This window comes from Octodon degus, unplaced genomic scaffold, assembly GCF_000260255.1.
Source record: "Octodon degus isolate 3935 unplaced genomic scaffold, OctDeg1.0 scaffold00030, whole genome shotgun sequence".
Lineage (NCBI taxonomy): Eukaryota > Metazoa > Chordata > Mammalia > Rodentia > Octodontidae > Octodon > Octodon degus.
The window spans coordinates 7,074,241-7,085,869 of NW_004524606.1; the positions used below are offsets into that span (position 1 = coordinate 7,074,241).

The 11,629-nt window shown below is 36.5% G+C and overlaps 1 protein-coding gene across 1 annotated transcript in view; it reads right to left on the reverse strand.

Moving 5' to 3' along the window:
- Nucleotides 1-4,325, reverse strand: part of Lmod3 (leiomodin 3) — a 15,646-nt gene extending 11,321 nt beyond the window's left edge. Inside the window, exons 1-2 of the mRNA XM_004629542.2 lie at nucleotides 4,279-4,325; nucleotides 3,865-4,174 (exon numbers count right to left, since the gene is read on the reverse strand). Coding sequence (XP_004629599.2) covers nucleotides 3,865-4,155 — 291 coding nt within the window. The 5' untranslated portion in view covers nucleotides 4,156-4,174; nucleotides 4,279-4,325. The remainder of the gene's footprint in view (nucleotides 1-3,864; nucleotides 4,175-4,278) is intronic.
- Between the last annotated feature and the right edge of the window lie 7,304 nt (nucleotides 4,326-11,629).

An 11,629-nucleotide genomic window follows, 5' to 3' on the forward strand; every position in this document is an offset into this window, starting at 1 on the left:
ACACATTTTTGAATATATTTATATGTCATTGGAATACATATATTGCTGGAATATGTATATTATTGGAATACATATTAGTGGAATATTTCAAGCTTATGGTTATTTCTGAGAAAGGGACATAACTACTAAGTCTGAGGAGTAGAAGCATTTGGAAGCATTATAATCCTTTCACCTTTTTTGCCTGGGGATTGAATCCAGGGCCTGTGTACGTTAGGAAAGTAAGTACTCCGCCCCTGAGACACACTCAGCTCTAACTTTCACTTTTTACATTATCTAATTCTGAAATATTTTCAAAGCACATATATTATAAACCACCAGAAACCATAATGAAGACAAATTTTTGCAGACTCACATAAGTAAAAGCACATTTTCAGCTGTGTTTCTCTTATCTCGTATAGAGCTATCCTTGGTGTCACTGGGGGTTGGATCCAGGACCCTGGGCCTACCATGCTTCATATGTGTTCCAGCCCCCTATAAAAGGGCATGGTGTTTACATATAACTATACACACTCTCCCCCTACAGGTTCTTCACGTCATCTCTGGATATTTACAATACTTGATACAATGAAAACGCTGTGTGAATGATTGTTATACCATATTGTTTGGGGAACGATGATAGAGAGAAAAGTCTACATACATTTAGCTCATATTCAAGTTTTTTTATGTATTTAGCACAGGGTCTACAGGGTCTCACTACACAGATCAGACTCAGAGTGATTCTCCTGTTTTCAGCCTCCCAAGCATGGGGATTACAGGCACGCGCCATCATGCCCAGTCTCAATCACTGGTTCAGTGCACCCCGGGGTCAGGGCTGGCACTGCACGTGGGGATCAAGCCCTGGTCCCTGAGTCTGCCTAAGCAGGTACTTTAATCTGCTGAGCTCTCTGGCTAGCCTATATTCAGGGTTTTAAAAAATATTTTTGATTTATACTTGGTTGAATCTAAGGATGTAGACCATGAGGATACAAGATACAAACTGTATTAAGGTGAAACCTGGTTAATTTTGTTTCCAGATTTTCTGTTGCTTTTCAAAATAGTATTCAATTCCAGAAACAAAGATTTATTTATTTGTTTTCAAAATTTTGTGGCTTTTCCTCAAAACGTTGAAGTCTTAGTCTTATATATATCTGAAAAGGTCATAGGTCACACAGTACTTTCCTTATTGCCCTACTTAAAATTTATATTCCTAAAATGTCTGCTAATTGTATATAATGTACATCAAATTTCCTGGCTTTAATCTCCAATGTTAAAAAACATAGAATTTATTAGATTCCTGTGTGTCAGTTATGTTCTTGTACACAATAGGTCTAGCTTTTAGGTGTTATTTTAAAACCTAGTATAATACTTTGAGACCCAGGATCATCTAAGCAAAAACTTAATGCTCATGTGTGTGAGGTATGAGGAAAATAGGGTATGTATATTTTAAAATTTTTATTACAGTAAAAGACACATTGCTATTAATCTTCCTCAAAAGATTCACCTTCCACATCAGACACACTTGTCCTACTAGTCTTGCCACTTTCTGAATCAGTTCTGGAAGTCCTCTGTCCTGTCTTTAGTCTTGCTGTTGGGGCTTCCTTGATGTCCTAAATCAAGTCAAATGTTTACTTCTAATGGTCATTTTGGCTTTGAGGAAGATCCAGGAGTCATGTGGTACCATATTTGGTGAATAAGGTGATGAATACATACTCTAATGTTTTTTTAAATTTTTTTTATGTATTTAGTACAGGGTCTACAGTGTCTCATGATACAGATTGGACTCGTAGTGATCTTCCTGTTTTCAGCCTCCCAAGTGCTGTGATTACAGGCACTGCGTTACCACACCCAGTCTCAGGAGCAGTCTCAGCGTGCCCCGGGGGTGGGGCAGGCGTGGGATGTGGAGCTGGTGGGGATCGAAACCTGCTCCCTGAACCTGCCTAAACAGGTCCTTTAGTCCACTGAGCTATCTGGCCTGCCCTTACACTCTAATGTTTTTATTGGATAGAAATTTCCTTAAATGGTTGCTTAATGTGGGAGATCAAAAAACGCAGCATCAAATCAAACATTTATTACAGTAAATGAAACATTGCCATTAATCCTTCTGAAAAACCCCAAATATTCCTTTACTTCGACATCCAGTCATTCTTGACTATATTTCTTTACTGTAATAAGATCTTTAACTTTAACATTCACTGTATTTTTCTATCACTTCTTCAATTATTGACGGTTGATGATAGTGTACTCAATCAAGTACAGCCTTCTCAACTGAACTTTGCATCTGTCCCAGCAGGGGGAGCCAGCCATCAAGCCGTCTGTAGCAGAGGCAGAAACAAGGTGGAAGTACTGAGTCTTGTTTTTTCTCTAAAATTGATGTTTCTGGGCTGTGGAGACAGATAGCTCAGAGGCATAAGCACGTGCCTGGCAAGGATAAGTTCCTGCGTGCAATCCAGGATACCAAAACAAATAAGCAAAATAAAATAAAGTTGGTGTTCCTACACACTTCAGTTTGAATCCTTTGACTTCCATTTGTAAAAGGTCCACAATTTGTATCACACACTCTGACTTGATCAAGTTAGCAACCTATTTCCTTGAGCTCAGGGCATATTAAACTTTCCTGACCATGAAACCAATGACTGCTTGCCTAAAGGACAGCCAGTTGGCAGTAATGTGACAAGATACATTGGTATCAGCAGGAATAGTGGAAAAAACTTTACTTGGGGAGAATCGTCTTGTTTTTGCTAAGTAATTTTTAAGTGAAGCATTCTTTAAAAACTATGCTAGTATACATGAAGTTCATGGACCCATTAAAAATTCCACTTTTTAGATTAACTTTTTTTTCAGAAAGAATTACCTTGCAGCAATACATGCCTATAATCCTAGGTACTAGGGCGACTGAGGCAAGCAGATTACACATTTGAGGTCAGCCTAAGCAACTATGATGTGAGACTCTCCTTCAAATTTTAAAAAGGTTAAGGATATAGTTCAATGGTAGAGCATTTGCCTAGGAAACTTGAACTCCTGGATCTAATCTCCAATACTACAAAACAAAACAACTCGCTGCTCTTATAACTGTGTTTTGAAAATCAAATGGAAAACCTGTCTCATTGTGCTCTATTTTGCCAGAAAATTGCCATCAAAGTCAACCCAATTTACTCTTTTTTTTCCAGGAATTACTGTGTAGTTTTATGTGCAATTTTTGTTAAATATAATGTAAAATAAATTATTTTCAAGATAATTGCTTAATAGCTACCAATTTCTAAATGACATTATTGATACCCAATACATGGTGGAGATCTTACATATTTCTGGTTATTTGATTTGATTTAAATGCAGAATGTGTGACTAGACTTCTGGGGTACTGTGAAATCTTTGACCTTGGATGCAAAATATTTTATATGAATGAATGTGCCAAAGAGGATGCAAATCTTCTCAAAGGATCTGGTGAGCTAAGAAGAAAGAACCACAAAAAAAAAAGAAAGAGAGAGGAGAAGGAGAAGGAGAAGGAGAAGGAGAAGGAGAAGGAGAAGGAGAAGGAGAAGGAGAAGGAGAAGGAGAAGGAGGAGGAGAAAAAGGAGGAGAAACAGTTAAGGAAATTGCTTCCGAGTATCATAGCTATAGAGTATAGGCTTTCTTACACAGCAAATCTCACATTAAGGTTTAAGAATAGATATTGAACAAGAAATGACCAACTTTTCCTTCACAAGTACACCAGGTGTTTCAGGAAGTTCCTATAAAGAAGAATTAAATTTTATGATACAATCTAGATGTGACAAGAAGAAAAATCTGAACAAAACACTGGAATCCTGGGATATCACAGCTGCAACACAGGCACCAGACAGTCCAGTCCCCAGTGCCATTCTTGTGTCACACACACACCCTGGTTACCTCAGACTGCATGAAGGTGACAGGAACACGTTCATCTTCCAACATGCGTCTGGATGCCTTTTGCCAATACATATAATCAACAAGAGATTTATGGTCGAAATTTCCTGTTGGTGGCTTGTCCGTCTGATCTTTCTGGATCATGCCTACAGGGAGGCGAGGGTCGGGAGCCATGACTTCCATTTCTGATTGCAGTTCCTTCAGCTCTTCGGGAGACAAATTGGCCAAGAGCTCATCTTCATCAAGTTCCTCATCAAGGAGTTCTTGATCTGAATTCCTGCTATGCTCTGACATTTTTTCTGTTTCTATATCACTTTAAAAAGAAAAGAAAAGAAATAATGAAAGATGCCTTTTTAAAAAGGAGGAAGAAAAACACAACCAGTTCTAGAAGCTAACAAGTATCTCAGGTCAGCCCACCCTTGAGATCTTCTTCCCAAGAACCTCAGTGGTGTTTGCAAGGTGGCTAGGAGCAACTACAGCTAAGCTCGGGCCAGATCTATATTAAGTAGCGCTTGGCTGGACAGGGTCAATTTATGGAACTACTACACTACTCTCTTTTTGGCAACTTGAGTCAGCTGTGCAAATCCATTTGACATTTCAGTACAGCTGCTTGCATTTGCCAGTGAGTAGCAAGTCTACAGAATCTCTGCAGGAATAAGGTTTGTTCTCTTCCTGCACGCCCCTTACATTCCTGCACAAAAATCCATGCAGCCCACACCAGCACACCCCATTTCTCCGTGGAAGCCTGTTTCTCTTTACTTAAAGGATGAAAACGTCTTACGGAATACCAGAAGAGAAACCCAGCCAGCAACATCAGTTCTTGTGGAGTGAAAAATTCATATTAGTGTGGGATTCAAGCTCTTGGGGTTTCCCTCTTCATTCCAGTGAGACTCTGGGAGCCAGTAAACCTGCAGAAAGGAGAACAGAGGTCTTGCTACACCAATCTGTCTGTGTAAGCTGAACCTTTGCAGGATGTCCTTATTTGCATCTAGATTCTGTGATCTACCAGATGGGGATAGCCAGCACTTGAATTGCCAGCATGAGCAAGGGCTTTAATATTTTATATTATTTGGTTTTCTTATTAAGTATCCCTTAAGCCTAGATAACATAAAGTGGAGCTAAAGTGAAATGTACAAAGACTGGGACATTAATGACTAAATGGTTTTGTGAGAATAGGTTTTATAATTTCAGGGGCAAGGTAACAATATTTATTTAAATTACAAATGTATTATTTCATTTGACCTAGCAATTTCACTTTTAGAAATGTACCCTTCAGGTATATTCCCACACAGAAAGAAGGAGAAGCTTACTCAGAAGAGCAAAGTGTGGAACAGTCCCTCACATGCTGTGCGGGTGACAAAGGGCACAGACAACAGATGTGAACGTTAATATGGCATCAATGTAACAGATCCTTGTGAAGATACACAAGAAAGCTAGCATTGTGAACACTTAGAAGAGGAAAGGGTGGACTAAAAAAACTATAAAGAAGACTTTTTTACTATAAATCCCCTTATTTTAAAACCTTGTGAATATAAAATTGATTCAAAAATATTCATTTATTGTAGAAAACAACATAAGGAAGGTACAGAAAAAATGAAAATTTTTCTTTGTCTCATCACTGCTTAGAGTTACTATTATTAAAATTTTGATTTATTATCCCAGGATATGAGCATTCTTATTGTTGTCATCTGCTTTTTGTTTTGTGGTGCTGTGAATCAAACCCAGAACCTTGCACGTGTTAAGCGAGTACTCTGCCTCTGAGCTACATTGTCAGTCCTGTTGGCTGTTTTAAAGAGAAAAGAACAATAAAAACAGTGATATAGAATTTCAAGACATGATAATAGGAGATTAACAATGGCTAGTATATTGTTATCTTCAAAGTAGTTGCTCATATTATAAGATATAAGCATGAAAAATTAAACAATATAAACACTGTAGTGGTTGATACAGTGTGTTAACTTGAGAAGTTAAATGCTTAACTTGTTTGGCTCAGCAGAGAGCCTGAGTTTTTACTTTGGATGGGTCTTTTTTTTTTTTTTTTGGTGGAACCGGGGATTGAACTCAGATCCTTGCGCTTACCCTACTGAGCCATTTCCCCGGCCAGAGTTTTTACTTTGTAAACAACTTTATCCTGTTCAGGAAGAAGGCATGAACATTGTGTAGTTCTACACCTCCTCCCTAGGGTGTGGTGGGCCTGTCCTGGGTCGTGGGGGGCCCTTCCTAGAGTGACTCAACACTTAAAGGATATATTTAAAAAATCGAGGAGAGCTGGTTTGTCCCACTTCCTTGGAGGAGCTCCAGTTGTCAAAGTCAGTGTGAAAGGAAGAGAGGCTTGTTAGATACTGCAGCTGCATCTCCTCCTTTGCTCTTTGCTGATTTCTGCTGCCATAAACTTCTCCCTCTGCCATGTGCCACTCTGCCTCGGAGCCAGCTGAGTATGGACTGAAACCTCCACTAACTGTGATCTAAATAAACCTTTCCTTCCTTAATTTGGGGTGTTGGGTATTTTGTCCCAGCACCAAATAAAAAGTAACTGAGACAAGCACAAACTATTCTGTTTAATGAGCTAATAGAAATTAGTAGTATAATTATCCTACTATATTGTGTATGTCTATCCATATCCATATCTGTATCTGTATTTTCTTTTCCCTTGATTCCTTTCTCCTTTCACCCACCACAATTGTACTTTTCTTTTGAGCAGTTTCAATCTTTCACAATGTCTATTGTACATTTTGGATCTTATTTACTCTTTCAGTTTCTTATGCTAGTGAGCCAATCCGATGTTTACTCATGGAAGTCTGATTTATTTCACTTGCGAGTAGGTTCTCAAGTTGCATCCATTTACTTATAAAAGGCTTGAGTTTATCCTTCTTTATAGCTGAGTAATACTCTGCTGTATAAAAAGCACCCCATCATTTTTATCCATTCCTTACTTAATAGACATTTGGGTTGCTTCCAAGATTTAGCTCTGAATAATTGTACTGCTATAAATATGGGTACACATATATTGCTATGATATGATATTTTTAATTCTTCTGGGAAAAATACTCAGAAGAAAAATAGCTGGGTTGAATGGGATCTATGATCCTAGTTTTTTGTGGAATATTCATGCTGATTTCCACAGTGGTTGCACCAGTCTACACTCCCACCAACAGGAGAAGTGTTCCCTTTTCCCCAAAGCCATGCCAGCATTTGTTACTGGCTGCTCTCTTGATGATAGCCGTTATTTCCGGGGTAAGATGGGATCTCAGTGTTGTTTTAATTTACATGTCTTCAGATGTTCATTTTTTATTATCATTATTTATTTTTTTTTCTGTACCAGGGATCAAACTCATGACCTTGGGCTTTCCAGGCAGGCGCTTAGGCAGCAGAGCTATATCCCTGGCCCCTGGAAGCCCATTTTTTGATTGAATCTTTGAATTTGGGAGGTCTGTTTTTTTTTTTTTTATTTCTATATGTATTCTGGATTATAGTGCTTTGTCTTAGGAACAGTGTTTCTGTTTCAATATTTAGATCTTTGATCCATTTTGACTTTAGTTTAGTGCATGGTAATAGACAAGGGTCTGGATTTAGTCTTTGGCATGTGAAAAGCCAATTTTCCCAGCATCTTTTATTAAAGAGGCTATCTTTCTTCCATGGAAAATGCTTGGAAACACTGGTAAAGATAAGGTAGCTGAGTGTGTTTGTAGGAACAGTTTTTAACCAGTTTTTAGGAACAGTTGGCTAAAATGTTTTCTCAATCTTTTGGTTTTCTTTTCACTCTGTTATTGATTTCTTTTGATGTGCAAAAATATTTTAAAAAGATGAAATTCCAATTCTTGATTCTTTGAAGTACTTCCAGTGTAGTTTGTGGTTTATTCATGAATTCTTTCTTTACCCCTATGTCTTCAAGATTCCTACCTACCTACCTACTTTCTCTTCCAGCAGATTTAGTGTTTCTGTTTCAATATTTAGATCTTCGATCCATTTTGACTTTAGTTTAGTGCATGGTAATAGACATGGGTCTGGATTTAGTCTTTGGCATGTGAAAAGCCAATTTTCCCAGCATCTTTTATTAAAGAGGCTATCTTTCTTCCATGGAAAATGTTTGTAAAGATTTGTAAAGATAAGGTAGCTGAGTGTGTTTGTAGTTGTATCTGCATCTTCTAATCTGCTTCATTGATATTCAGGTCTGGTTGTTTTCTTTTTTCCAGTACTGTGCTGATTTCATCACAGTAGCTTTGTAGTATAATTTCAAGCCAGGAATTGTGATGCTTCTTGCCTTGCCTTTGTTCCCCAGAACTGCTTTTACTATTCTAGGTCTCTGTTGGTTCTAAATGAGCTTCAGAATGTTTTCTATCATTCTGTAAGGTTTGCTAATGGTATTTTGATTTGGATTACATTAAATCTGTACAACAATTTTCAGAATATGGCCATTTTCACAGTGTAGGTTGGTCTCATTCATGAGTAAGGGCTATCTTTCTATTTTTTGGGTTCTCTTCAATCTCATTTTTTAAAGAAGTATAATTTCCAATACATAGATCTTTAACTTCTTTTGTTAGATTGATTGTTATTTCATTTTTTGGATGCTAATATGAAAGGTATGGTTTCCCTAATTTCTCTCAGTGAATTTATTTGAATACAGAAATGCTATTGATTTTGTGTGTTGACTTTGTATCCAGCTATGCTACTAAATTTGCTTATTAAATCTAGAAGTCTTTTGGTGGAGTTTCTGGGGTCTTCTCTTTACAGTATCATGTAATTTGTGAATTATGGTATAATTTAACTTCTTTTCCAATTCTTATTCCTTTTATTTTTCTCTTATCTAATTGCTCTGGCTCATGTTTCCAGAACTATATTAAATAGAAGTAGTAATAATGGACATCCTTGTGTTGTTCCTAATTTTAGGGTGACAGCTTTTTGGTTTTGATCATTTAGTGTGATGTTAGCAATTGATTATCATTGATCGCTTTTATCAGATTGAGGTAAAATCCATCTATTCTGATTTTCTGTAGGATTTTTATCATGAATGAATGTTAGACTTTATCAAAAGCTTTCTTTTTGTACATTGAGATGATGTATGTCTTTGGCTTTGTTGATATAGTGTATTGTATTTATTGATTTGCACATGTTGAACCATTCCTGCATTCCCAGGATAGATCCCACTTGATCATGGTGTATAATCTTCTTGATTTGCTGCATGCTGGTTGATATTATTTTATTTTATTTATTTTTTAAAGAATGCAAAGTGGTAAAACAAAAAGCACTAGAAATGATACAAAATTTCATTAAACAAAGTAATATGTATTCAACAATGCTTGCTATATTGCATGATGTTATCTTTGAAATTAGTGTTTAATCTTGAAGGGATTTGACTGACCTTATCAAATACAAAAGCTACATTTCTTGTTATATAGGTCTTGCTTTATCTTAACTATCCAGCAGAAAAGCATAAAAATGAAGTATGAGAAGTAAAACTATATTAATATGCTGAGCTGTAAAAGGCTCAAGTCAATAACTTCTGACATTGCCAGTCTTATGGAAAACCCACTACTATTATGGACTACTGGACTATATTGGAATATTTTGCTGAACTCACACAAACAATATTTAAATGATAATGGAATGCCCTTCTCTGACAAAACTAACCAAAAAGGGGGATACAAATGAATGACCATTTTGTATCTGTATACTCAAAATAGTTAGGGTAGATATACAGCTGCACTGTCTTAATTCAGTGAATAGAGAGATTTGTTCTAATAGTGTTTGTGGACAGGATATCATGTCTGCATCTTGTACAATGAATGTACTAAGACAACAATATGCAATGTATTAATTATTGAAACTATGCTAGTAATCGGTTTTGAAACTGTCTCATTGTTATTTGTTTCTCAATAAAATTATTTAAAAAATAATTAGGATAGATATACAGCTACTTTCTCTTAGTTTAATGAGAAGAAAGATTTGTACTAATAGTGTTTAGACAAGATATCATGTCTGCATCTTGTACTATGAGTAACTAATATGAAGACAACAATATGCAATGTACTAATCCTTGTAACTGTCCTACTACTTGTTTTGAAACTGTCTCATTACTATGCCTTTCTCAATAAAATTAATTTAAAAAGTAATAAAAAAATTAGTTGTTTAGGTTACCACATATAATTCTGCAAAATTTGTTGAAAAACTAGAACAAACAAAAACAACGAAAAGGTTATAAGAAATTAAAAAGAACAGCTGGTGAGATAGCTCAGTGGACTAAGCTCTTGCTTAGGTAAGCACAGGGGCCAGGATTCTATCTCTCCTGGCACTGCATGCCATGCATGCCCCACCCCCAGATGTGTGGAGCCAGTGATGGAGTCTGAGCATGGTGGCACATTCCTGTAATCCCAGCACTAGGGAGGCGGAAAACAGGAGGATCACTACTGTGAGTTCAAGCTACATAGCAAGAGCATGCACAAAAAAAAGGAAATTAAAATAAAAAAATAAGACTTAAAAATGCATTTAAGCATTAATTGCTCTTTCAATAAAACAACAGGAATCCGTAGTAAAATTATCCGAACTATCTTGCATATATATGTAAATATATCTTTTCCCTTCTTTCTTTCATCCTTTTCTTCATCCCAGTTTTTCTTTTCCACTGAACAAATTCTTTTCCTTTGGGCAAACATCATACTGTCTCCCTAGTATGGGAGCTTGCAAGAGAAAATAAAATCTGAAAGGTATAATAGATACTGTTTGCTATTATTTCTATTGAGCATTTTTGTATCTGTATTCATTATGAAAATTGGCCTGTAGTTTCCTTTTTCATTTAGTCTTTCTCTGGTTTTCGTATCTGGGCAATATTTGCCTCCAGGACTGAGTTAGGAAGGATTGATTTCCTTTCAAATTTCATTAAATTTTGAAGAGTATTAACATTGAATCTTCTCTAAATTTCTTGTAGAATTCAGCCATGAATCCATCAGGACCTGGCTTTTCTTTGTTGGTAAGTTTTTAATTATGTTTTCAATTTCATTAGCTGATATTAGGTTATTCAGAATTTTTATATAACCTTGATTCAGCTTTGGTAATTCATATGTTTGTAGAAATCTGTGCAATGCTTCTGTTTTCCATCCTATATGAGTAAAAATTTTCAAAGTAGATACTGATGATCTGAATTTCAACAGGATTTGTAATGATTTCAACATTTTCACTCCTCACTGCATGAATCTGAGTTTTGTTTTTTCTTTTTTATGAGGTTATCTAGTAATATCTCAAGATTATCCTTCTTTATGGCTGGGAAAAACTCCATTGTATAAAAAGACTACATCTGCCGAGGTCCAGCCTCAGCTTCTAGGGAAAAACAACGTGAGGAGAGAGGAAGGCAGATGGTGAAGAAGAAAGACTGAAAGAAACATAGTGGGGTTAGGAAGGAAGAAGAGTGTGTCTCTTCAACACAGAGAAAAATCAGTAACCTTTATTTATACATGAGTGATTACATAAACTTTCTTTATGCAAAGATTAACAGATGTGGCTTTCCATCTATAAGCGAGAAACAACTTAAATTTTGATTAACATGAGTACACAGTATAAACTATGAGTAGTCAAGGAAACTTAATCAACCATTGTTCTTTCTGTTCTGACTATTTCTACCCCGCTAACACTCCCAGCTCTCGGGGCTACTCTCTCACTGCCTCAAGGTCTTGACTCTAAACTTCCTCCTTAATGTTGACTATTCTTGGCTTAGGTTTGTCCCTTTTTGCAGGTTTACAAGGTAGGAGGCAAGGAGTCAATCTTTGAAAGATCTTTA